The sequence below is a fragment of the Equus quagga genome, chromosome 15, assembly GCF_021613505.1.
Source record: "Equus quagga isolate Etosha38 chromosome 15, UCLA_HA_Equagga_1.0, whole genome shotgun sequence".
Lineage (NCBI taxonomy): Eukaryota > Metazoa > Chordata > Mammalia > Perissodactyla > Equidae > Equus > Equus quagga.
Genome location: NC_060281.1, coordinates 77261085 through 77285717, shown reverse-complemented (window position 1 = coordinate 77285717; position 24633 = coordinate 77261085). Strand labels below are relative to the sequence as shown.

Below are 24633 nucleotides of genomic sequence, written 5' to 3'. Positions count from 1 at the left end.
ATCTCAGTACTTCATTGCTTTTGGTGGCCAAATAATATGCCATTGGGTGTAGATACTAAATTTTGTTCACCATTCATCAGTTGATAGACATTTGGATTGTCCGAAAATCAACACGAGGCCAAAAATTGGTAAAAGCAACCCTTGAAAACCTTTGAATTATCTATCCATGGCTTTATCTCAAGAAACCTGAAGTCCAAACAGTAATTCTTAGGGTCACTAAAGTTGGAGAACTTATGAACTTGTCAAAAAGAAAAAGAAAAATTTATATGCTGGTATTCAAACATTCAGTGTATTCTGCATTTAGTATAATTTTTTAAATCTTTAGAGGAAGATGGATCGGAAATGCCAAGGTGTTTACTTTCCTGTTTAATGTTCAGCCTCTACACATGTTGGTTTTAGGAACAAATGACATAATAGAGTTACATATTAAATAGAGGTTACATCCTAAAGTCAATAGTAAATGTGCTATGTCCAGCACATCAAAGACACTCAAAACATATAGGATGGATTAGTGGATGGATTGATGGATGATTGGGTTGTAGGGAGGTGGGTGGATGGATGAATGGATGGGTAGGTAGATGGCTGGGTGAATGAGTGGATGGATGGATGGATGGAAGGACGGAAGGAAGGGTGGGTGGGTAGGTAGGTAGGGAGATGGAGGGATGGGTAGATGGACAGAAGCAAGGGTGGGTGGAGGGATGGATGGTGGGTGAATCGGTGGGTGGATGGATGGATGGGTGGTTGGATGGATGGATGAATGGATGGATGGATGGATGGATAGATAGATGGATGGATGAATGGGCAGGTGGATGGATGGACGGATAGGTGGATGGATGGATGGATGGATGGATGGCTAGGTGGATGGATGGATGAATGGGTGGGTGGATGGATGGATGGATAGATGAACGGATGGAAGGAAGGAAGGAAGGGTGGATGGGTAGGTAGGGGGATGAAGGAATGGATGAAAGGATGGGTGAATGGATGGATGGATGGGTGAATGGGTAACTGGATGGATGGATGAAAGGAAGGGTGGGTGGGTAGGTAGGGGGATGGAGGGATGGATAGAAGGATGGGTGGATGGATGGAGAGATATATGCCATGACTTGGAGTTGTTGGGGAAGAGTCCCTCTGGGCTGAAAGAGATCACTGAAAGCCATGTGTGTGCCACAGGCGGCCTGCGATGTGTTCTGCGTGGGAGACGATGTCAACATTGAGAAGGCAAACAACTCCCTCATCAGCAATGACCGCAGCTGGAAGAGGAACAAGTTCCGCCTCACCTATGTGGCTGAAGCTCCGGAACTCACACAAGGTACCTCCCACCACCCTCCCAGGGAGGCATTCATGGCAATGGGGAAAAGACAGGTGCTCTCGCTTCTGAAAGGCACTTAGAGAAGGTGGGGTTCATTGCCCGCTCCCCCTTTAGTGCCGTCCTCCCAAAATGAATACGCTGCTCCTGCCCCCTACTCAGGAAAACATGTGCTTGAAGCTTCTCTCTCCACCAGTATGCATGTTACCTCGAACCATCCTCTTCTCAACTCAGTTCAAGCAGATTTGCTTTTTGTTCTGCATTAGCCACAACTACCCCACCCACCCCATCCACTGCCTGCCTGACCTCTTTTCTTTACTTCTTCCCCTCACTCCAGAGGACACTGGAAGTGTGCGTAGAGGGTCCATAGAAGCTGGAGACTTTTTATTGACAGCTGTTTAACCCATCTCAGGAAGACTGTCGTTTTTCTCCCCGTAGGTCTATCCAATGTCCACAAAAAGCGGGTCTCAGCCGCTCGACTCCTCAGCCGCCAAAACCTTCAGAGTCCTAAATCCAGGTAGGAGCATCGCGCTACTCACCTCTGCTCCAGGTGCCCCCCACGATGAGGGAGGAGCCCTTGTTGACTCCGAGGACTGGCTCCCTAATTCCAGACCATTCCAAGTGTCATCAAGCCCCCCTTGCTGCTTTGTAGCGTCTGGGTTTTCTGCTTTCTCTTTGCCAAGCTCTGACCCAGAGAGATGGGAAAAGGAGAGCGTGATGATCATTGTGGAAAGAGGAAAGAGAAAGGTTTTGCAAAGAATCCTTAACGTAGACCACACCCTTGTTGAATGGCTAATGTTCATCATGCCATAGCATCTTAGTCAGAAATCACTTAGTCCAGGCGTTTCCTCTTTGTGGATAATTATTTATTCAATGGAGAGCTGCAAAATGGCTACCCAGACTCTGCTTAAATTCCTTTGGAATGACAGGAAGCTTGTTGCCTCACAAAACAGCTCACTCTGTGTTTTGAAGTCCTAATTGCTAGAAATGATCTTACTATTGCTTATGGCCAAAGCATCTCTTCCTAGCACTTCATTTTGATCCTAGTTACACTCTCCATTGCCACCCAAAAGAAATTCAGTTCTTCCTAATGAGAGACATGCAAATAGCCAATGACCTTGACCAGTCTCTCCTGGGTTCCTTCCAATCATCCTTCCTCGGACCTGGTTTCCCAAGCCTTGTGCTTTAGTAAAAGGACACAGGCTGTCCTGCTGGAAGTGTCATTCTCAGACCTGGTCACAGTGCAGTGGAGGTCCTGTGATTGCCGCTGAGCGCACTGAGGCTATTATTACCATCCCCGATCCGTACAGGACACGCTGATGCTGCCCGCGATCGCAGGAGCTGCTCTGACAGGCAGGTCGCTCTCCCATTAAGCTCATGTCCTTGCTGCTGTTAGACATCAAGTCTTCTCAGAATGGTCCAGCCGGGTCTGTCCATCCCCCTGCCTGGATAAGTAATTTTTTTTAGCATTAATGAAAGTCTTTGCATCGATCCCTGTGGAACAGAATCTTTTTCACTTTGCGTTTACAGCCCGTGAAGATCTTTTGAAATCTTGATTCTTTGCATGGCATAGTACAAAGAGTGGGCTCTCGAGCTGGACAGCCCTGGGCTCTGACCCCAGCTCTGCCATGCACCAGCTGTGTGACCTCGGGCAAGCCACTTGGGTACTCTAAGCCCCTATCTCCTTACCTAAAATGAGAATGGTGGCTATAAAGATTGCTCACATTGATCTAGTGCTTTCTGTGTTCCGAGCGCCATTTTGAGTCTTCTCAGTGCAGGATCACCCATAATTTCTGACCAGCCCAGGAAGTAGGCACCATTATCGTCCACATTTTTAATGTGAGAAGGGACCATTAGAAAATACAAGTGACTTTTTCAAGGTCACACTGACCCGATTCTCTGACACCAAAGTCAGCATGCCAAATGACTATACATGTGGCTTCCACAGCATTGCAAGCCTGCTGTAAGTATTAAAGATGATGTACACAAAGCAACTAGTATTTCATACGTTCCCATCACTGTTCCTTATGCATCCCAGCTTCATACACCTGCAGAATTGATATGCATGCTTTCCACGTGGACTTCAAACCTTTGATAAAATGATCAACAGGACGGAGCCCCAGAGCTCTCATGTTCTCTGCTAGATCCTCAAACATTAAAGAACTGGATTGGAAAATGAATCCCTCTGAATGATTAAATGCCATATTCAGAGCATAACCACCTCTGATATAGAGGGACAGTGGATGTGAAAAACACATCTCTCTTCCCACTTCTGTCCTGTGGAATGGTACAACTTAAGTAGTGTTGGAAGAGGAAAGACTAAGAATTCACTGGAAATTTCTTTCAGCAACAAACTGTGAAAGATCAGATCACAAAAATTACTCCTTAAGCTATACTTGATAAAAAGCAAGATAATTTGCAAATGTTTTAAGGCTGGGTTGGTCCAAGTTCCCAGAATAACCCCCCCCCCCCCCCCCCCCACTTCTGGAAAGGGCAGCTGGCCCTATGCTGAATGACTTACAAGGGACTATTTGAGCAAGGTTAGGAACTGGAAGATGGTATTAAAATCAGTTATGGACTAACACAAAAAGGATCAAATTGTGTCTAGGTGTTGACCTCTTTAAAAGCATGCTCTAGGGGCTGGCCTGGTGGCGCAGGGATTAAGTTTGAAAGTTCCACCTCAGTGGCCGGGGGTTCGCCGGTTCGGATCCCAGGTGTGGACCTACGCACCACTTATCAAGCCATGCCGTGGCAGGCATCTCACATATAAAGTAGAGGAAAATGGGCATGGATGTTAGCTCAGGGCCAGTCTTCCTCAAAAAAAGTAAATAAATAAAAGCATGCTCCATAGCACTACCTATTCTCAGGCTTGCTGCCATTTCCAGCTTTATAAGGTTTATTGCTGTTTTTTTTTAAAAAAAAAAGAGGAGAATGGCATGAAAAAGCAAGACTGTCTCCCGTTTCCCCCGCTGAAGGCCAAAGTCGGGCAGGAAGCCATAAGCAAGATAACACAACTCAACGCCCTCCCCCGCCCCAGAGACCCTTAATTGCAAGCAAAATGCTTAAGAAGTAAAAAGCTTTTTGAGGGTGATCCTGGCAAATCTAAAGAGAAAAGTGATCACTGTTACTGCCTGGCCAGGAAATAAATTTTCTACGTACACCAATTAGCCAACAATACAGAAGAGAGTGTAATGGAGCCCTCGGGGGTGGGGTGTGGAGCGTGAGTCCCGGAAGCCAGAAGCAGGAGGGAGGATGCAGGCTAGGCTTCAGAGGGGCAATGAGACAGAGCAGGACTTGCAGCAAGGGAGACCGGCAGAAGCAAAGATGCAGGATGGGCCCGATCACGGGGTGTCTGGGAGAGCGGGGGGCCTTACAAGGGAGTAAGGTCTCCCCTGGATAAAACTCGTCTCTCCAGCCTTCGCCATCTCAACATGGACATTTGCCGGAAGCCAGAAACTCAGGCATCCTCCTTGCCTCCTCCGGCTCCCTCCCCCTGCACATCGCTCTCAGCTGGCGTGGTGGGCCTTGTCTTTCAACCACATCTCAGATCTAAGGCTGCCGCCTTGAGCAAAGTCAGGATCGGCTGGTCTGCGTGGCTGCAGCAGACGCCTAGCTCGTCTCCCCTTGTTCTCTGGCTTTTCTCTCAAAGATCCATTTTCCAAACAGTAGCGAGAGTCATCTTTTAAAAATGTAAATTGAAGCCTATTACTCCACAGCTTCACACCCTCCAGTGGCTTCCCACTGGGCCTGGGGAAACCTCCAAATTCCTTGCCATGGCAGGTCATGACAAGGCCCTCGTGATCTAGCCTCCGCCCAGCTCTCTGACCTCCTTTTCCCACCACCCACCCTGCGCTGACCACTCTCCAAACACACCAAGCGTCTTTCCCTTCCTTGAACATACCACACTTTTTCTTACCTCAGGGCCTTTCCACATGCAGCTCCCTCTTTCTAGAACACTCTTCCCCTAGATCTTTGCATGTCCGTCCACTCCTTCTCATTGTTCTGGTCTCTACTCAGATGTCAAATCACCCGAGAGGCCTCCTTGACCATCCCGTCTGATGGTCACTTAGCCCATCACCGCCCACCCATCCACATCACCAACCCCATCTGAGAGCATTTTAGGATACTTCTCAATGAGAACAGAGCGCTTTGTTGTCTTTATCCATCACTCTCTCCCCAGTGCCTAGAACAGTGTCTGACACTCAATAGAAATTTGTTGGGGCCGGCCCAGTGGTGCAGCGGTTAAGTTCACACGTTCCGCTTCTTGGCGGCCCGGGGTTCGCTGGTTCGGATCCCGGGTGTGGACATGGCACCACTTGGCACGCCATGCTGTGGTAGGAGTCCCACCTATAAAGTAGAGGAAGATGGGCACGGATGTTAGCTCAGGGCCAGGCTTCCACAGCAAAAAGAGGAGGACTGGCAGTAGTTAGCTGAGGCCTAATCTTCCTCAAAACCAAAAAAAAAGAAATTTGTTGAATGCATGAACCTTATTGACTCAAACTGCTCACAGGGGACAATGTTCACTCTTTCCGTTGACGAATGAACATCAACTATTGTTTTTCCGTTTAATGCTGGACATCGGCAGACTGTTCTTCCATCTGTGAAGCTGTCATTGAACCACTGCCAAGTGCGTGTGCACACACGTGTGTGTGTGTGCGAGATGCTCCTGTATGTGGATGTAAATACACCACACACAGCGGATACTCTGGCCGAGGGGTCGAGAGGGCACAGGTGGCTGCTGCCTTCCGACTTCTGCCCTTTCTCCTCCCCTGATTCTTCTCAATGGCCCGTATGTGTTCCAAGCTTAAAAAAAAAAAAAAATCCTATACTTAGAAACCCCCAGCAGAACCGAGGTTGAAGACAATTGGTCTCCAGGCTAGCGCTGCCCCCCAGGGATCGCCTCCTCCTGGGGACGTTCCAGGAGCGGCCCATCACAGTGCCCCGGGGCCACCCGGCCATTCAGTGCTGGGTTCTCACCAAGCCATGCCTGGTGGGCGGCTTGCGAAGTCCCCTTGGTTGAATTGCCAGCACGGGCAGAGCCCGGGCCCCCTTCTAGCTCCCCTGCCAGCTGCATCCCCGTGCCTGCCCCTTATCTGCCTGACCACCTTCTGCCACGTCCACGAGGACTGGGAGGAAGTGGCTGCGAGCGTGAGCCAGCTCAGCAAGTTCGGGTCCTCCGCGTTTCTATTTTGTACCCGCCAAAAGAACGGAGGCAAATATACTTCTGAAAGAAATCGTGATGATCCGGGAGAAAGTGGGAATTGATTTGCGGGGCCTTTCAAGGCTGCCTGGGGTTCGCTCCGGCGGCTCCCACATGAGCGGCCCCACAGCGCCCCCTGCTGGCCGTCGGCCTCCGCGGGTTTCCTCCTTGACTCTCCAGGAACCGAAAGGCTGATGTGAGCTCAGAGCAGCATGAGTCATGCAAGTCCGTGTGGTCGACAAGATCGGTGTCCCAGAGACGGCAAAACCTGCCCAGGGAAGGAGAGGGGGACCCCAGACCCTAACACCACCATTCACAGTTTCAGCCACCAGTTCCCCACCATTCTCAGGACAGGGGCGCCTTGCTTCAAGAAAATGCTTGACACCCCCAAAAAATGAATGTGCCAGCGCAACTACTTTTAATGATGGTGGCTATTTGCAGCACAAAAGGGCTCCTGGTTATGCCGAAAAACTCCTTTAAATAGCGAGTCCCATGGGTCTATTCAAGTTTGATTCACGTCCCACGGAGAATGTGGAAACTTCGTGTTTCGTATCAAGGATCTAAATGAACTGAAAACCAGGTGGCAGGGAAGGAAAGGCAGATCAGAAATGCAAACGTAACTCAAAGAGTACAGAGGATTTTATTTACCAAAGTGTGATCGATCCCCGAGATTTCAGGTGTTGTGTGAAATGCAGTATATCTGTACTAAAACTTTTTAAAGAACCAGAATAATCACAGTCTGGGAAGTTATTCTGGAGGCCATTCACTTAGCATAGGTCTCCTGCACCTGAAATACAAAACTCAATGTGGAAGGGCATGACCCAGCAGGTAGAAACCAGTTTCTCTCTGGGTTTTCTCCTTAGATCTCTTGATTTTATCATCTCAGTGGATTTGTGTATAACAAGAACCCGAGCTTGAGACCAAGTCCTTTTCCCTTTTCCATGACAATTTGAGGACCCCCACTCCACTGTTGCAAACAGGGGTGGAGCTTGGGGTTCCTAGGAGAGATGGAATTTCACCGCTTGGGGACACCACTGCCTGTGGCTCCAATGGGGTAGTGGCTCCTGAGAGAGCCCCAATTGGTACTGGGAACAGAGCTGTTCTGGCAGGTGGTTAATCCTGGGAGTCTGAGATTCTTTCAATCAACAAATGTTTCTGAGTACCTACTATGTGCCGTGTACTGTCCCAGGTGCCAGGAAGAGAGCCGTGGACAGAACAGACAAATTCTCTGCCGTCTAGAGTTTAAGTTGTCCTGGGGGCTGGGGGAGGGGCAGGGGCACAGATGCCAAGCCAGATAATGAAGTCAACTCTGCAGGAGGTCAGAGGATGGTAAGTGCTATGGAGAAAAAAAAAAGCAGGAGCAGGAAGATGGAAAAGCAAAGAGGTCTGAAGACTGAACCCTGGGGTGCTCCAATGTCTAGAGTTAGGGGAGCTGAGAAGGAACCAGCAAAGGAGACTGATCAGGAGCAGCCAGAGAGAGGACCAGGAGAGCCTGGCGTGCTAGGATCTAAGAGAATGGAGTTGAGAAGGAGGAAGTGAGCGGCCATGTCCAGTGCCGCTTCAATGACCAAGATGAGCACTGGGAACTGGCCGTTGGATTAGCCGTGGGGAGCTCCTGAGTGAGCTTGCTGAAAGCCACGGTATGGAATGATGGGGGCAGATGTCTGGCTGGCATGGGCCCTAACAAGAATGGAAGGAGGGAAGTTGCAGCCATAAGGACAGACAAGGGAGCAAGGAAAGGGGACGCGAGCAGGTGGCCCTTATCCGATTGTTCCCCGCCCTTCCCTCCAGCCGATCAACCATCTTTGTGCGTCTCCACACCAATGGGAATCAGGAGCTGCAGTACCAGCCCGGGGACCACCTGGGCGTCTTCCCCGGCAACCACGAGGACCTCGTGAACGCCCTGATCGAGCGGCTGGAGGACGCACCCCCTGTCAACCAGCTGGTCAAAGTGGAGCTCCTGGAGGAGCGGAACACGGCTTTGGGTAACTATGGCTGGGCCGGGCGCCCCCCCGCTGGCGGCTCCCTAGGGCCCTTCCCTGCTCCAGGGAGTTCCAGAGGCCATGGGAGGCTAGGAAAGTGGAGACCCGTTCTTCCCCATCACCAATCCAGGTAGGCGAGCGGGTCTCTGTCGCCTCCAGCTTCTGAGACTGAAGACTCCCCCTTTCTCATGACCGAACAACCTTAGCCCAATGGGCTCCGTCAATGTCCATGAGGCCAGGACATCGATGGTTCATCATTAGGGGAGGGGGGCTTCTCCCTTCCTTCATCAGCTAGAAACTGATCTTACTAGTGCCCACTCATCCTTCCTTCTTGACCACCACCCACCGCCCACTGCCCACTGTGTAGAAAGCAGCTGAAGTCTGACCCCCTCCTCCTCTTAGAGTCCAGTGACACCATATGAAGCTCGGTGGCCCGCTAGGGATTGAACCACATTTCTGACCTCATTAGATCAAGTTCCAACCTGTTTCAGTGACCGTCCTTGACCTTCCTAGTGAAGAACTTTCTATGGCAAGTGGGGCTCAGTGCTTCGTCTCAGTGGGCGCAGGTACAAAGTGAGCTCAGGGCTCAGGTATGAGGAACTTTGTGGACCTTACGTGGCAGCCCGTGATACGGTGACGTATCACCTTGACAAAGGAGCCAGGGCAGAATGTGAAAATAATACAAAGTCAAAGCCCTATTGAAAAATCCCTTCGAAAGACCCCACTTTGAGAGGCACACCTTCTCTTAATAAATCCAGCCCAGCCAGTTCTTCCTCTGTGTTGGAACAGTACTTTTAGCTCAGGTTGAGCCCCTGATGAAGTAGAAGCTTGTGTTTTGGGGTTATATTGACTGAAAAGTACACAGAGGCAGTACTGTATAGCAATTAGAACAAGGTCTGGAGCACCACTGCCTGACTTCATGCTTGTGAGCTGTGTGACCTTGGGCAAATTCCTTAACCTCTCTGTGCTTCCATTTTTGTCAACTGCCAAAGGGGGATAATAACAGCACCCACCACCTAGGATTGTTGTGAGAGTTAAATGAGTTAATAATTAAAGGGCTGAGAATAATACTTGGCATATAGAAAGTGCAAGGTAAGAGTTCAGCATGTCTCTAATTGTAAACACTAGAACAGCATGCAGAGGGGTAGGAGGCTGACACCAGGAGAGGACAGGCGGAGCCAAAATAGATTCATATCTCATGCTCTGTTGACAGCTCACCGCTTAGAATGCCAGGGGACTGTCTCATGCTATTGTAATATTTGTTTATTTTTTAATTTTTTGGACTAGTTTGCTCCAGTGATAATGGGCAGGTTCCCTGCACCAGGAGGGGATCCCGTAGTCCCCGGGACCCCTGGTATAGCCGAGGGGTTGCTTGGCTCAGCCGGCCCCATCCTGGGCCCCTGGAGCCGGGCAGCCCTCCCCGACCTGGAGCCACACCCTCTGAGCTCAGCCTCTATGCCCCCACCCACCCCTCGCCCCCATCGTGCCTCCACAGGAGTGATCAGTAACTGGACGGACGAGCACCGCCTCCCGCCCTGCACCATCTTCCAGGCCTTCAAGTACTACCTGGATATCACCACACCCCCAACACCGCTCCAGCTGCAGCAGTTTGCCTCCCTGGCCACGAGCGAGAAAGAGAAGCAGCGTCTGCTGGTCCTCAGCAAGGTGGGCCCCGGGCCTCAGGCACTCGGGGGGCGCCTTTCGTGTCCTAGTCCTTGGAGAGTTGCATGTTGATTGCAGCAGTTTTCCAGCAGATGGCAGCCTTGAGCAAGGGCTGCCGGGTTCTAGTTTGTAGAAGGTCGCCATCTTGGCTAGTCCATTTTGGCTGGTCCTGACCATCTCCCCTCGTTCTAACAGGACAAGAGTGACCCCCTCGAATCTCAAAGTTCCATGGTGCATAGAAATTGCTGTTCTTACTCTTTTCCCTCCTTCCTTTGGAACCCTTGAGCTCCCATTGGTTCCATCTGAGCTCAGGCTTAGAAGAAACAGAAACAGAGAGAATCCCATAGTGCCCTGTTTTAAAAATCAGCCTTTTTCAATGCCGAGGAGCTGTAGGTAAGACTTCAACGTATAGGAGGCCTCTGATGGTGAGGTGAAGCAAAAAAACACAGCTTCCATCATCCTTGCTTAGAAACCAAGGACTCGCCTGCCCCAGGCTGCTGCAGAGCCTTGCTCAGGAAGAATCCAACCTGGGAAGACCACCCAGGCTTCTCCCAGGGGGCAGGTCCTCCCCAGTAAGGAAGCCACCAGCACAGGACGGTTCAGCTTTCTTCTGCTGTGCAAGGCGGGGACTGCATGACGGGCAGTAAGGAAGAGGCTAATTCAGGGAGTGTGTGTTCTTTAGAAATATGAAAATAAACACCCAAAGAAACACTTGAAGAATTGCAAGTGGTTACCTCTGGGGAGCTGGAAACACATGGGAGCGATGGAACAGGAGAGCATTATTTTTCATCACGTTTCGCAGAATTATTTAGCTTTTTAAACTATGTACACGTATAACTTTGATTCAAAATTTTAGATTAACAGGGGAGGCTGATTTGAAGAGGGGCCAGAAATTGCACTACTGGCATGGTATTATTTAAAGCAGAATTTGATCTAACTATATGTATTAGTCTTCCGAACAGCACGAACTCCAAGATGGGGTTAAATGAGCAAGGATTTTTATTAGGGGAAGCACCTGTGTGAGAGAAAATGGGAAAGAGTCAGATAAGGCTGGGAGGACTGTCAGACCTCAAAACAAGTCCAACCCCAGGTGAAGGAGAGGGAAGGGAGTTTGAATGGAGGTGTCAGGGACTGCACGTCCAGTGGAGGAAGGGCCGACCCAGGGGATCAGTGTCAGGTTCAGGTGGATGTCGGTTTCCCAGAGCAGCTGCTGGGGCTCGTGTTCCATTGCGCCCCTGCAGATGGAGGTCAGCGCGGCCGCAGGTCTGGGAGGCGCGTTCTCAAGGATGCCACGTCCTATCAGTAAAGCCAGGATGGTCTTTAGGAACATGGGAAAAGGCTTTGTGATACAATGCACTTATAATAGGCTTTGCCCCTCCTCATAATCTGAGCCTCCTGTAAGCAACATGGGACTGCCCAGGGCAGCTTCTGAGATGTAGGAAAAATAACCCCAGAGCCCCAGAGGGTTCCTCTGTTCCCCAGTAACAGCTGGGCTTGGCTCTCAGCATGCCCCTACACATGGTTCTCTGGACCCCAACCTAACCTGTTCCTCGGGGGCCGTCAGTTCCCATCTTGAACGGGAACCAGGCTCTCACAGGATGCACCTCCAGCCTTACAAACCACAAATCGCAGGTCTGCGTTCTCTACCTGCAAGTCCTGACTCCTCCACAGGGCGTCTCTCTTGCCCTTCACACGCAGCAGGAGAGTGTAATGGTCAGGAGCACAGATTCTGGGGCCAGACTGCCCAGGATGGGGGGTCAGCAAACCTTCTCCATAAAGGGCTGAGTAGTAAATATTTTAGGCTCATGGTCCATTTGGTCCCTGTCACAACCCTTGAGCTCTGCCATTGTAGCACAACAGCATAGACAATGTATAAATGAGTGTGACTGGGTTCCAATCAGACTTTATTTCGGGACACTATTTGAATTTCATATCGTATTCTTGTCATGAAATAGTATTCTTCTTTTGATTCCTTTTCCCCGAACCATTTAAACATGTGAAAACAACTCGTAGCTCTGCCATACAAAGCAGGTGGCGAGCCAGATTTGCGGGCTCGAGTTTGCCACCCCCCGACCTAGATTCAAAACCCAGTATCACCCCCTCGTAGCCGTGTGACCTGTATATCCCTCAGTTTCCTCATCTATAAAATAGGGACAACAATCGTACTTATTTCATAAGGTCCTTGTGAGAATTGAAACCTGGCGTAGAATAATTACTGTGTGTTAATTGCTACTATTTTTCTTTACCTTCTTCCCCGGACCCCCTGAAACGCTCATTGGGAATTTGTGCCAGGAGCTGGTGCAAACTCTCCTCTGTCCCTCTCCTTGGCACAGGGTTTGCAGGAATACGAGGAATGGAAATGGGGCAAGAACCCCACCATCGTGGAGGTGCTGGAGGAGTTCCCGTCCATCCAGATGCCCGCCACCCTGCTCCTCACCCAGCTGTCTCTCCTGCAGCCTCGTTACTATTCCATCAGTTCTTCCCCAGACATGTACCCCGATGAGGTGCACCTCACCGTGGCCGTCGTCTCCTACCGCACGCGAGGTGGGCAGGGGCTCTGGGGGGACCTCCACAGGTCTGACAAACTACTGCCTGATCCCAGTTCCCTGGGCAGAGACCCACCCTCAAGGCCAGGAAACTGAGGAAGGAGCAGAGCCAATCCTGTGCAGATCAAGAAGGAGGGGAGGTGGGCATTTGGGAGCATCCTCTGCTCCCAAACCCCGAGACCCCCATTTACTCGCTTCATCCCCTCGTCCCCCCCAAGGCAGCACTAGAACAAGCCCCCCCACCCATTTCCTCCGAGGAGGGAGCTTTCTGCTGCATGATGTCCAGCTGGCTGTAGGTCAGCCAGGTAACCCGACCTCTGCTCCTGTATTTTGCTCCCTGATGAAGCAATTAAAATGCACGGTGCCTGAGAGAGCTCTGAGACCAGGATCCCAGCAGGCCCCAGAGAGCCCAGTGACCACACCCTTTCAGCCGGCAGGAGTTGAATCCCACCCCTATCCAACAGGATCCTGGGCAGTCTCACGGCCAGGAGCTCACCCCAGCTAGACCATGTCCTCTTCCCCTTCAGAGGAAGGGATCCAGACAAGGAACTCCCAGGCAGAAGCTTGGCCATGGGCTGTGAGCCTTCTGTACTAGAGGGAGGGGGGAGGCCCGTGACCGGGAAGGTTGGGGCCATGGGTGAGCCAGACCACCTTGGTTATTCCGCTAGATGGAGAAGGGCCAATTCACCACGGCGTGTGCTCCTCCTGGCTCAACCGGATACAGGCTGACGAAGGGGTCCCCTGTTTCGTGAGAGGGTGAGTGGCAAATGAAGAGAAATGAGCAGCTGTCCCAAATCCTCATAGTGATGTCCTGAGTTGGGGTGGGTGGACCAGCCTGAAGGGTTCTAGAGAGATGGTCGAGTCAGACGGAATCGAGATCAACGTTCTGCGTCTCTCCTAGTTGTGAAGGAAACGGGATCATGGGCCAGAGCAACATGGCAGAAGCTAAGCAAGCCCTCTGGTCAAAATCAGGTCAATGCGACAAATATTTATCAAGGGCATGTGCTGGGCTAAGCTGGGGCTCCAGCAGAGACTCAGGAAGATGCAGTCTCAGCCTTCATGGAATTTGAAATTCTATCCCAGTTCTACTGGACACCCCCTCTGTCCCCAGTTTCTTAGAGATGGACAGATCCAACACCCCCTCCCCATCCATCAAAGCTTTTCCTCCCAAACTCACTTTCGAAGGGTACTCCTGCCAATGGTTGACGATACTGTATGGCGCACTTACAAATTTATTAAGAGGGTAGATTTCATGTTCAGTGTTCTTATCATAATCAATCAAATAAAAATATAACTTTAGGAAAATAAAAAATAGGGGCCAGCCTGGTGGCGCAGCAGTTAAGTTCGCATGTTCCGCTTCTCAGTGGCGCGGGGTTCGCCAGTTCGAATCCCGGGTGCAGACATGGCACCGCTTGGCAAGCCATGCTGTGGTAGGCGTCCCACATATAAAGTAGAGGAAGATGGGCACGGATGTTAGCTCAAGGCCAGTCTTCCTCAGCAAAAAAAAGAGGAGGATTGGCAGTAGTTAGCTCAGGGCTAATCTTCCTCAAAAAAAAAAAAAGAAAAGAAAAGAAAAAATAAAGGCTATACCTGAGCCTAGAGCCACTGTAGGTACCTGCTTTATCAGCCAGTAACTTCTGTCCCCGAACAGTGGCCTCGATCAACCGTCTTTCTCAACTACGGAGCGTAGAATGTCCATGGTACGGTCCTCAGACCGTCAGCATCAGAATCCCCTGGGGTCCCTGAAAGATATAGTCCTGAGCCCAGATATACTGCATGGCCCGAGAGTCCGTGCCCTTCTAACGCCCTCGGGGGTTCTTTTGCACACTGAAGTCTGTGACACCCTGACTGTAGGAGATCTCATGGGTGGTTACATCAGGGGTTCTCAGCCAGGGGAGATGCCTCCAGGGGACAGTTGGCAATGTCTGGAGGCATTTTTGGTTTTCCCAGCTGGAGGGTGCTATAGGTAGAGGCCAGGGGTGCTGCTCAGTACCCTAGACTGCCCAAGGCAGCCCCACAAAGGGGCTTGCAGCCCCAAATGTCGGCCGTGCTGAGGCGGGGGAACCCTGAGTAAAGTCGATCCTGCTGTCCTTTGAGGCTTAGCTCAGCAACGCCAAGAAATGGGAAGTAGAGTGATAGCCAGACGCTGAGGGCCTCTTGTTTTTGGCATTCCCCAAATCTGTGGGTCCCTCCACCCTGAGAATGGGCCCCTGCAAGTTCCACTGGATTTCTGCCCGAGACGGCCACCGGGTCTACCTAAGACCCAGCCGCTCTTGATCACATTTGACTCAGCAAGCCTTCTGACTCCGCCTTCCTTGTCCAGCGCGCCCAGCTTCCACCTGCCCCGAAATCCCCTGGTGCCGTGCATTCTGGTTGGCCCGGGCACCGGCATTGCCCCTTTCCGAAGCTTCTGGCAGCAGCGGCAGTTTGATATCCAACACAAAGGTGGGTCATGGTCCAGCAGCCACCTGGGTTCTAGCCCCTGGGCCTGGGGAGGCCGCCTGTGTCCCCACAGCCTGGAGGCATGACGGAGCCCTCTCTCTATTGCATCCCCGCCTGGGGAGGGCCGGGGGGGGGGGGGGGGGCGTGTACTGACCTGACCTAGGTGAAATTCATGGTGTAATTCAAAGAAACCGTCCAAACAAACCTTCCACACAGCTTGTCCCAGGGCCTGAAACGCCGTTCCCAGAAGATGTTTCCTAGATAGTTAAGATAGGACCCCATCTTAACGTCCAAGTGCCCCCAGAAGGGGTAGGCATCAAGGCTTATCAAATGGATGTGTTTACGGGCTCGTGCCAGAGACTGTTATTCAAGAGCAGGCTTTGCTGTGTGAGAGACGCAACAGCTCAGCTTTGGGAGGAGAGAGAGAGAAACCCGCAGTTGCAGTGTGCGTTAAACAGATTTATTGAGCATCTGATAAATGCCAAACGCTAGTGTAGGCGCTGGGAGCAGAGCAATGAACAAGACAGAAACAGCTTTAAAAACCTGCTCCCACAGAACTGTCATTCTGGTGGACCAGCTAACATTCATAAAGGAGTCACTGCATACCAGGCGCAGGTCTAAGGTGTTGCATTTATTTCTCGCAGTAACCCAATGAGGTAGATGCTGTCATTGCTATTTTGTGCATGGGGAAATGGAGACACAGAAAGTTAAGTAATTGGCTCATCCTCACACAGAGCTGGCATTCGAACCCAGGAAGTCCAGCTCCAAACCCTGGGTTTTAGCGCCACCCACCAGTGGGGGCTGCTAGGTAGCCAGGGGGCAGAAGGAAAGGTTGAGACCCGGGGCGCAAGGGTAGGGGGGGTCTGCCAAAGTCTGAACACACTTTACCTGCTTCCCTCAGGGTGTGCGTGTGTATACAAATGGGTACACCTGCCTGCCCTGGTGTCCATGTGTCTGTATCTCCGTGGCACATGCTAAGGTGCCATCACCCCACCCCTGGCACCACCAGCCACCTCCCCCCAAACCAGGCATCAGAGCTGTCAGTGACATGAGATCTTCCTGGTCCCCAGGAATGAGTCCCTGCCCCATGGTCCTGGTCTTCGGGTGCCGGCAGTCCAAGATAGACCACATCTACAAGGAGGAGACCCTACAGGCCAAGAGCAAGGGGGTCTTCAGAGAACTGTACACAGCCTACTCCCGGGAGCCAGACAAACCAAAGGTAACCCCTGGCCTGTATAACCCCGCCCCAGCCCGACACTCACGCGCCCTCGTCCACGCAGGCACATCCCGCTCCTAGAAAGCCCCTCACCCTTTCTGAATTCTCCCCATGAAATTGCTTGGTACTTTGGGAAGCACGGAGAGTAAAAATGCTGATTCAAAATATTTAACAGTCCGGGGACCGGCCCCGTGGCGCAGTGGTTAAGTTCCCACGTTCCGCTTCTCGGTGGCCCGGGGTTCGCCGGTTTGGATCCCTGGTGCGGACATGGCACCGCTTAGCAAAAACCATGCTGTGGCAGGCGTCCTCCATATAAAGTACAGGAAGATGAGCGCGGATGTTAGCTCAGGGCCAGTCTCCCTCAGCAAAAAGAGGAGGACTGGCAGCAGATGTTAGCTCAGGGCTAATCTTCCTCAAAAAACAAAAAATTCTGAAACTAGATAGTGGTGATGGTTGCACAACATTGTGAATGTACCTAATGCCACTGGGTACATTTTTAAATAGCTAAATGGTACATTTTATGTTGTGTGTATTTTATCACAGTAAAAATGTTTAAAAACATGAATTAAAAGATATATTTAACTGCTCACAAGAAGTACCACCAATCAGAATGGACACAGGACTGGAGCACGGTCCAACCAGATCTTGGGGGAACCCAGGGGGTTCCAGAAAAGGGGCCAGGACAGCTGGGGGAGGGGGACATTCAGAGGGTCTGGGCGGTGGCCACATGACAGCTGGTGCGGAAGAACCTCAGTATTTTAACAACCAGGACAACCCTGCCAGCCGTAGCAGCTGAATGTCAGCCTCCCCTGGGGGCAGTTTCTGGACAAGTTAGAGACGGGGAAGCAGATAAGACAAATCCCGTGGAGGGCATATTGGACCCCCTGCGGCCCCCCCTCATATTCTCTTAGCGCACCTTTGACTCCAGCTGTTGCTGCAGCAGCTGCCTTTGCACAGGTGTCAGCTGACAGCCCCCCGCCCTGGGGCCCCTCTGGCCCTCCAGCGTAGCATGCCTGCAATAACCAACCGCCACCTAGATTGCACGGGGTTAACACCCTGTGGGTGACCGACCTCTGGCCATGGGAGGGAGGGGCCGGTAGATAATGCCCCCCTCTTATGCCCCTCCAGGGAGCAGTTCTGGTGGGTTCTACATGGCTCCCTGGAGACCCCTCAGCAGAGCTGAGCCCACCGTGGGGAGCAGATCATTCACACACCCTCCCCTACTTCTGTCCTCACACAATACACCACCTGCCCACGAGCCCCTGTGCCAGGCTCTGCTCCTCCCTGGGGGGCAGTGAACTACACAGGAGCGCCCCGCGGCCTGGCTCCTTCTCACTGGTCCTCCTGCTCCCCGCAGAAGTACGTGCAGGATGTCCTGCAGGAGCAGCTGGCAGAAACCGTGTACCGAGCCCTGAAGGAGCAAGGAGGCCACATTTACGTCTGTGGGGACGTCACGATGGCCGCCGATGTCCTCAAAGCCATCCAGCGCATCATGACCCAGCAGGGGAAACTCTCGGTGGAGGACGCCGGCGTGTTCATCAGCAGGCTGAGGGTGAGTGACGGGCTGGCTTCTTGGGTCCCTTTTCCAGCATCCAGTCCTGTCTCCTCCTTCTCACCCTACCTGTCTAGATAACTAGCCATGATAACGTCTCTGCTCCCATTTTTGCAATTATGACTGGAGGTAGAGGATACAGTGGTCCAAACCATAACTGAGAGAAGGAAGAATGGCTGGGCATGCAGGTGTATGTATTAAATATGGTTGGGGACTGTGGTGTGTGAAAATAATAAGTGGGTGGGTCACTGGGTAGCTAGACCGAAACCTCCTAACCTAATTTTTCCTGTGCTTAGTACCAAGTGGTAGCACTGCCCTGTGCAGTTGTGCAGGTTGAGCACTGCACAAAAAGGTCTATCCAGGTGGGGCCAGTGGGGACTGAAAGCCACCCTGTGCTTGGTCTCCAAGCTGTGCACCTTGGCATAGAGCTACGTCCACCCCAGAACAGAAGGAGGGGTGCCTTTTCCTGATTTGCACAAAGGCTAGCCGCAGCCCAGCAAGCAAAGTCCTAACTGTGTGACCAACTGCCCCAAATAGAAGAAACTGAGTCCAGGCCTCTACAAAGCTCCAGGGGTAATCCCATCCTTCCTGCTGCCTCCCTAAGAAAGCAGTCATCAAACAGTTTTGCAGAAGCCCTTGCTCTCAATCTGATGCTAAACCCCCATAGGTTAAAAAAAGAACTTTCTGGAGGGCAGAGGGTCTTGCTGCAACAGAGTCTTGGAGACCAAAAGTACTCCAGGATGCACCGGGTTACGCCTCCTTTCTTTAGGAACCTTCTCTGTGGATATTCCATTCTAGGGTGTCAGTGTGTCTGCCCCTCTCTGTGCCCTTGGCTGGCATTTGAAGGCTGTTCCCTGGCTGTTTCTGTCCCCTAGGATGACAACCGGTATCATGAGGATATTTTCGGGGTCACCCTGCGAACGTACGAAGTGACCAACCGCCTTAGATCTGAATCCATTGCCTTCATCGAGGAGAGCAAAAAAGACACGGACGAGTAAGCTGGTTCCATCCCACGGTCACAGGGTTGGCAGAGCCCTCTCTTGCAGGTCCTGATGGCAGGGATGTCTGACTTCATTTACCATAGCTTTCCCATAGTGGGCTCCCCAAACTGCCAGCATCAGCACCCCATGTTAGAAGTGCAAATTCCCAGGCCACACCAGACTCCCTGAATCTGAAACTCTGGGGTTTGGGTGCAGCAGTGTGTGTTTTCACGAGCCTTCCATGGAATTATGAGGCCCCCGCAAGTGGGGGAACCCCAGTTTTGGAGGCCAGCTTCCACCTGGGGTACCCCCTAGAGGAATGATGACTCTCGCCTCTGAGAAGTCATAATCCTAGCGTTTACGTCACCTCCCTCACCCCCCAAATTGCTGGGAGCTTTCTCACTGATGCACGTTGCAATTGGTATTATTCGGACAATTTCACTTGTCCTCTAGAAATTGCTTGAAACAGTCTGAGGCACCACGAGTCTCTTTAAACCTCACTGGAATCCTGTGACACATCAGCCTTGTTTGTCGTCTCACTCCCCACCTTCCCTGCCACGGAACACCTTGAAACCACTGCCATGTGCCCTTTGTGTTAAATTAGGTAGGAATTCAGCTGTCTCGTTATCAGTAGCCTAGGGCACACACTCTATTTCTTTAAGCATCCTCATTTTTTCCCCTTACAATGACACGGCAGTCTCAAAAACATACTTTTTTGTCCAGTAGGCTCATGTTTTTGCCTTTAAGATCACAATTCCTTTGGTATCACAAAGCCTCTTACGTGTCCCTCTTCCTTGCTTGCTGTGTTGGTGAGCAAGCTTTCATTCATTCATTCATTCATTCAAGCATTCATTCATTCAAGCCTTCATTCATTCAAGCCTTCATTCATTCATTCAAGCCTTCATTCATTCAAGCCTTCATTCATTCATTCAAGCCTTCATTCATTCATTCATTCAAGCCTTCATTCATTCAAGCCTTCATTCATTCATTCATTCATTCAAGGTGAGCCCCAGCTAGGTGCCAGATCCTGTCCCAGACACTGGGGCTACAGAGGAAACGCAGGAGATGAAGGCTTGTGCCCAGAGCTTGGTGGTGTCCTCTGGGTCTTTAAGGACACAGAGCAGCCTTGCCCTGGGGCGCTGACTCCCTCCCGCTTCTCCTCCCACAGGGTTTTCAGCTCCTAACTGGATCCTCTTGCCCAGATGGATGGCAGGGGCCGTCCCATGCACCGGGCGGGGTGGCTGCAGGTTTCATCGGCGTGGACACTGCTGAACCTTTTCCTACGGGACCCCCGTGGCCCCGCTCTGCCTCTCGTCCTGTCCCCGTGTCCTTTTCTCCTCTTCTGGGTTCTCGCCCCTCAGTGGTTCCTGTGGCCCTTGGGCTTTCTCCTGGCATTTTCCCGCTGCAATGCAAGGCCTTTATGATCCGCAGTGGCTCTTACACAACCGTTCCCCCCTTCCTGACAAGGGCAAGCCACCGGTGCATGAAACCACTGTTACACGGCCGTCGCTTGTGTCAGGGCTTGTTTCCTGGGGTTCCCCTGGCCAGGCTGCAAGGACCGGACAAAGAGTTTTGTGAGCCGGTCCCTCGGCTGCTGAAGTCCCCCCATATCCTTTTTGGTGGTGACATTTTGGTCATGCCTATGTGTGCGTGTGACGGGCCTGGCTCTCCGTCTGGCCTCTTGCCTCTGCAAGTGTGTGACCTGCAGACCCTCGGAGCCAAGAAACGTGCCCTGGCCCGTATTGGTCCCTCACGCGTCCATAATGAAGGTCTGTGCTAATGTCCCTGGCACACTGGGAAGGACCCTAATTGTCCCTGTTCTAAAAGGTTGGAGCGTGGAGAGGGGCTGTGATGATTAAGGGAGGAATCTCCAACAAAAGGGGGGATCACAGAACGAGATGCGTTTAGATTCTGGCACAAGTTAGTGGAGCCCACCTAATGGACTGGGCAAAACCCCTCCCCAGCCTCCCCACTCCCACCCCGCCCAGCCAGGACCACCTTCCCAGGCTGTCCCACTCACCAGACCGGAAGAAATGTCCCAGGGCATATGCTGGAAATTAGAATCTTCCCATCTCTGTCGCCAGGTGACTTTCGGCAGATCACTTGTCCTCAGTTTCCCCTCGTCGTAATGTTATGAAGCTAAAAAGTAGGAATGGATCAAACTTTGAAGTTGTAGAAACTGGAAACAATACCGAGGAAGAATCATTGCTATTTTTTTATTCCCCCAAACGGTGCTCGCTGTTTCACCCTGGGGGATAAAGTGACGGCAGCCAGTTAAAGCAGGTCAGGCAGGGGAGGGAAGCCGTACAAGGCACCCCACGGCTTCTTCCACAGGACACAACCCAGGATGGAATAAATTATCCTCCACTCAGGTCAAAACTGGGCGGCAGAGTCTTTAGCAGAAATCAAGGCCTGGCAGGCAACCGGCTGTGTTTACCCTCTCGGAGTAAAGGAGGTGGGAGGGTCCCCTTCTATACTTAATGGCAGGCAGTGCCCAGAGAGAGCCAAGAAATTCTGAGACCCCCAGGGGCTGCCTCGAGGGGTCTGCTCTGGGGCCCCCGGGGTTGGAAGGCAGGCATTCAAGCAGTTCCATCCTCTGTTTTGTTCTGTCCTATAGAAAGAAGCATTTCCTTTATATACTGCACAATGGGCGTTTCCTTCCGGATGCTCCATGTGACAGCGTGCCACAGAGAAAGTGCCTGGCCCTCTTTGGAAGGGCCTTAGAATAGGGGTGCCAAAGAGGTGTCCCCAAGAGGGGAAAAACTCCGAGACTCTTCAAGTCAAAGAGTAGCTGTATCTCACCCTTCCCCACCCTCCCTGGCGGCCCCTGCTGGTGTCCCATCCCCGGCATGTGGACTTGGACTTCATGCCAGTGATGACCTCCCTGCCTTCCTTAATCCTATTTCCTCCCGCTCTGGCTTCCACAGTTTAGAGAGCCACCCCCCCCCCCCCCCCCCCCCCCCCCCCCCCCCCCATGCTCCGCCTCCCCTCTCTAACCTGGAGGGAAGCCCATTCTTAACCCCTTGTTTCCTGCAAACACAATTCCAGCGCCTAGAACCTTCCTCCAGGGGCTTCTCTCCAACCCTGTGAGCCTTTTGGAGATAGCTCCTAAGATGTTGCTAGCTCCCCAGGGGCTCAACTGCTGGGTCCAACCTCTGTCAAAGAGGAATGGATCAGGGCTGGCCTCCTACAATCCAGCTGCACGCGTGAATGCTTTTCCATCGCCGAATAAATACCTGTGAGCACTTACTGTGTGCCAGGCGACTTCGTCATAGATCCCTGCCCTTCTGGTAGCAGGCAGACAGCTGGAAACATCGCTTTGTTTTGTCAGGGAGTCCAAAGAAATGACTGTCTAAGCAGCATTCATCTTTCTTCCCAAGAAGGGTTTTTTTAAGTAAACACCTTTCACCCCGCAACACAAGCTGCTTCGTATCTTCTGTCTGGAAGACAGGAGACTGGTCTGGTGTGTTTCTCTCATTTGCCAGAATTCCTGATACCCAAAGCCTGGCTGTACTGAGCCTATCTAGAGGCAGAGAGCGGAGTCCCAATTTAGGGTTTAGCTCTGATCCAGGGTGGGTAAAGGCTGCCCTCTTGTGGTGGTTTTTAGTTCAGTCCCAGTAGCCAAAAATAGGTGCAAAATTTGGTTTAACAATAGATGAGCAAAAATAGGGTTGACTGAGCATTTGGGAGTTACCGGAGTTACACTCGTTTTATTGCCCTCTCTCCCTTGAATTGGCCAGCAGTAGCTCCAACGCCATTTAGCACAAGTGAGTTTGGCCAGGAGGAAGGAAACGTCCCCTGCATCAGGAAAGCCGGCCTAGAGTGCTCACCTGTCGTCACTATGAAGCCAATTCCTGCACCCCATGTTGCGAAAGAAGCTGAAGTAGTTAACTAGACTCCTGAGAGGAGACAGCCAGGCATCTTTCTTTGGGGGGAGTGCTGCAGCCATGGTTCAGGTAGATGGGATGCGTAAGTCACCATTCAGAGTCTACGTATCCACAAATGAGATAATGCCCCTGAAATGCCCAGTGACAGGACCTGGCCCATGGCAAGCTGTCGAGTTTTTTTTTTCACTTAATTTATAACATTTCTTGCTTCTCCAGTATACAGAAAGCACCATGGTGTGTACAGAGCAAAACACAGTTCTTCTCGTATAGAAGGTTAGAATCTGATATGGACGGACACGATTCTGAGAATCAACATAAATGTCTGGGGTTTGAGAAATGAGTGGGTTCCCACCGGTGGGCTTGGGGAGACAAGATTGCCAGGAAGCAGGAGCAGTGAGAGGAAAGGCCTGGACTGGGGGGTGGGCAGGGTAAATCAGGGCTGGCTTCAGATGTAGCCCAGCTCTGGAAAGCTGAGGATGGTGGGGGTGGGGAGAGAGACACTGGGAAGATGGGCAGGGACCAGACGGTGGGTAGAGATGGAGGGCGTGTCAGGGAATTTTGACTTTATTTGGTAGACAATGCGGAATCCTTAAGTGTTTTTTAAAGGGGGAAAATAAGGTGATTGGAGTTATGCTTGGAAAAGAATGTTCTCGCTGCGGCATAGAGCGTGGATGGCTGGCCCATTGAACTATGGGTAGGTTATTGCAGTAACCAAGGCTTGAAGGAGGGGAGAGACAGATGTAGTGATAAAGAGATTCCAGGGGTTGAGTCAACAGGACCTGGAGACCCATCTGTTGTGGGGGATGAGAACCAAGAAAAAAATCTAGAGTCTTGCCTCAAAGCTGAGAAAGGGGTCTCGTGAGAAAAAAACAGGCTCAAGAGAAAGATGAGTTTGCGGTACTAACAAGCTAGCCAACTTCTCTCCGAGTCAACAGGGTGAGTCCTTCCAAGGTCCGGCCATGCCTAGCTGCACAGAAAGAGAACTGACCCCAGGCCAATAGTCATTGGCCCTAGAACACAGGATTTTCTTGCCAAACACTCTCTCAGCAGCCACCTGCTTTGGGCTTCCAAAAGAAGGTCAGGTTTTGCCCTGAGTCCAAAACAAGTGAGATCTCTGACCTAGATCATGGGGTAGACGGTTCCCGCCAGGATGGGCAAGCTGGATGTCCGGGCCCTTCACCCCTCCAGCATCAGCCCCCAGGCTGGCCTTTTAATTCATGCCCTTAGGAAAACCAGCCATGTTTGCTTATATATTTCCATCGCCACTGCCCCTGACCTGCAGGATGTCACTGTGCCCACCTTACCCTTAAAGCCTTCTTTCTGAATTGGCAAGTTAATCTGAGACTGCCTGCAGGTGACAAAGGGAAAAAAATATTCCTCTGGGCTTCCTACATGACCTGTCCGTACTCCCTGTCTTCCCTCAACCCTCGTAAAGTCCCCCACATCCAAATGTGCTGTCTGACCGGAGAATTAAAGGCTGGGAGCTCGGATGGAGGCAAGCAGATTGGAGAGGCTGAGGGAGGGGCCTGGCCCCCCAGGGACTCAACCCAGATGGTCCCCGCCAACCTGAATTTGGCCTTTGGGGGCTGACACCAGCCTCTGCTCTTTCTCTCATACCTGCCCTGTCCTCGGTCCACTGCCCGTCCCTTCCTGGTGTCAAAAGCTGCCTCTCCCCAACAGTGACGTGTCTCATATGTGAGGACGTAGGTAAACGTTTGCCCCTGGAGGCAGGTCTGTCTGGAGGGTCTGTTCTCTACTAATACTTATCAAAGCCACAGGCAAGGGAGGCGGTCTGCAGTCCATATGCCTCAGGATGTGTCTGAGTTGGTTTTGACCTGGAATATCTGAACAGCTCTGAAC

The 24633-nt window shown here is 51.7% G+C and overlaps 1 protein-coding gene across 2 annotated transcripts in view; it reads left to right on the top strand.

The window, feature by feature from the left end:
* NOS1 (nitric oxide synthase 1) overlaps window positions 1-20369 on the top strand; it is a 96570-nt gene extending 76201 nt beyond the window's left edge. For both annotated transcript variants that reach the window (XM_046640251.1, XM_046640252.1), the window contains 11 exons: window positions 1171-1309; window positions 1745-1823; window positions 8298-8491; window positions 9984-10153; window positions 12484-12694; window positions 13365-13452; window positions 15020-15141; window positions 16209-16357; window positions 17712-17906; window positions 18782-18900; window positions 20055-20369. In XM_046640251.1, coding sequence (XP_046496207.1) covers window positions 1171-1309; window positions 1745-1823; window positions 8298-8491; window positions 9984-10153; window positions 12484-12694; window positions 13365-13452; window positions 15020-15141; window positions 16209-16357; window positions 17712-17906; window positions 18782-18900; window positions 20055-20070 — 1482 coding nt within the window. In that variant the 3' untranslated portion in view covers window positions 20071-20369. The remainder of the gene's footprint in view (window positions 1-1170; window positions 1310-1744; window positions 1824-8297; window positions 8492-9983; window positions 10154-12483; window positions 12695-13364; window positions 13453-15019; window positions 15142-16208; window positions 16358-17711; window positions 17907-18781; window positions 18901-20054) is intronic.
* The last annotated feature ends 4264 nt before the right edge of the window (window positions 20370-24633 follow it).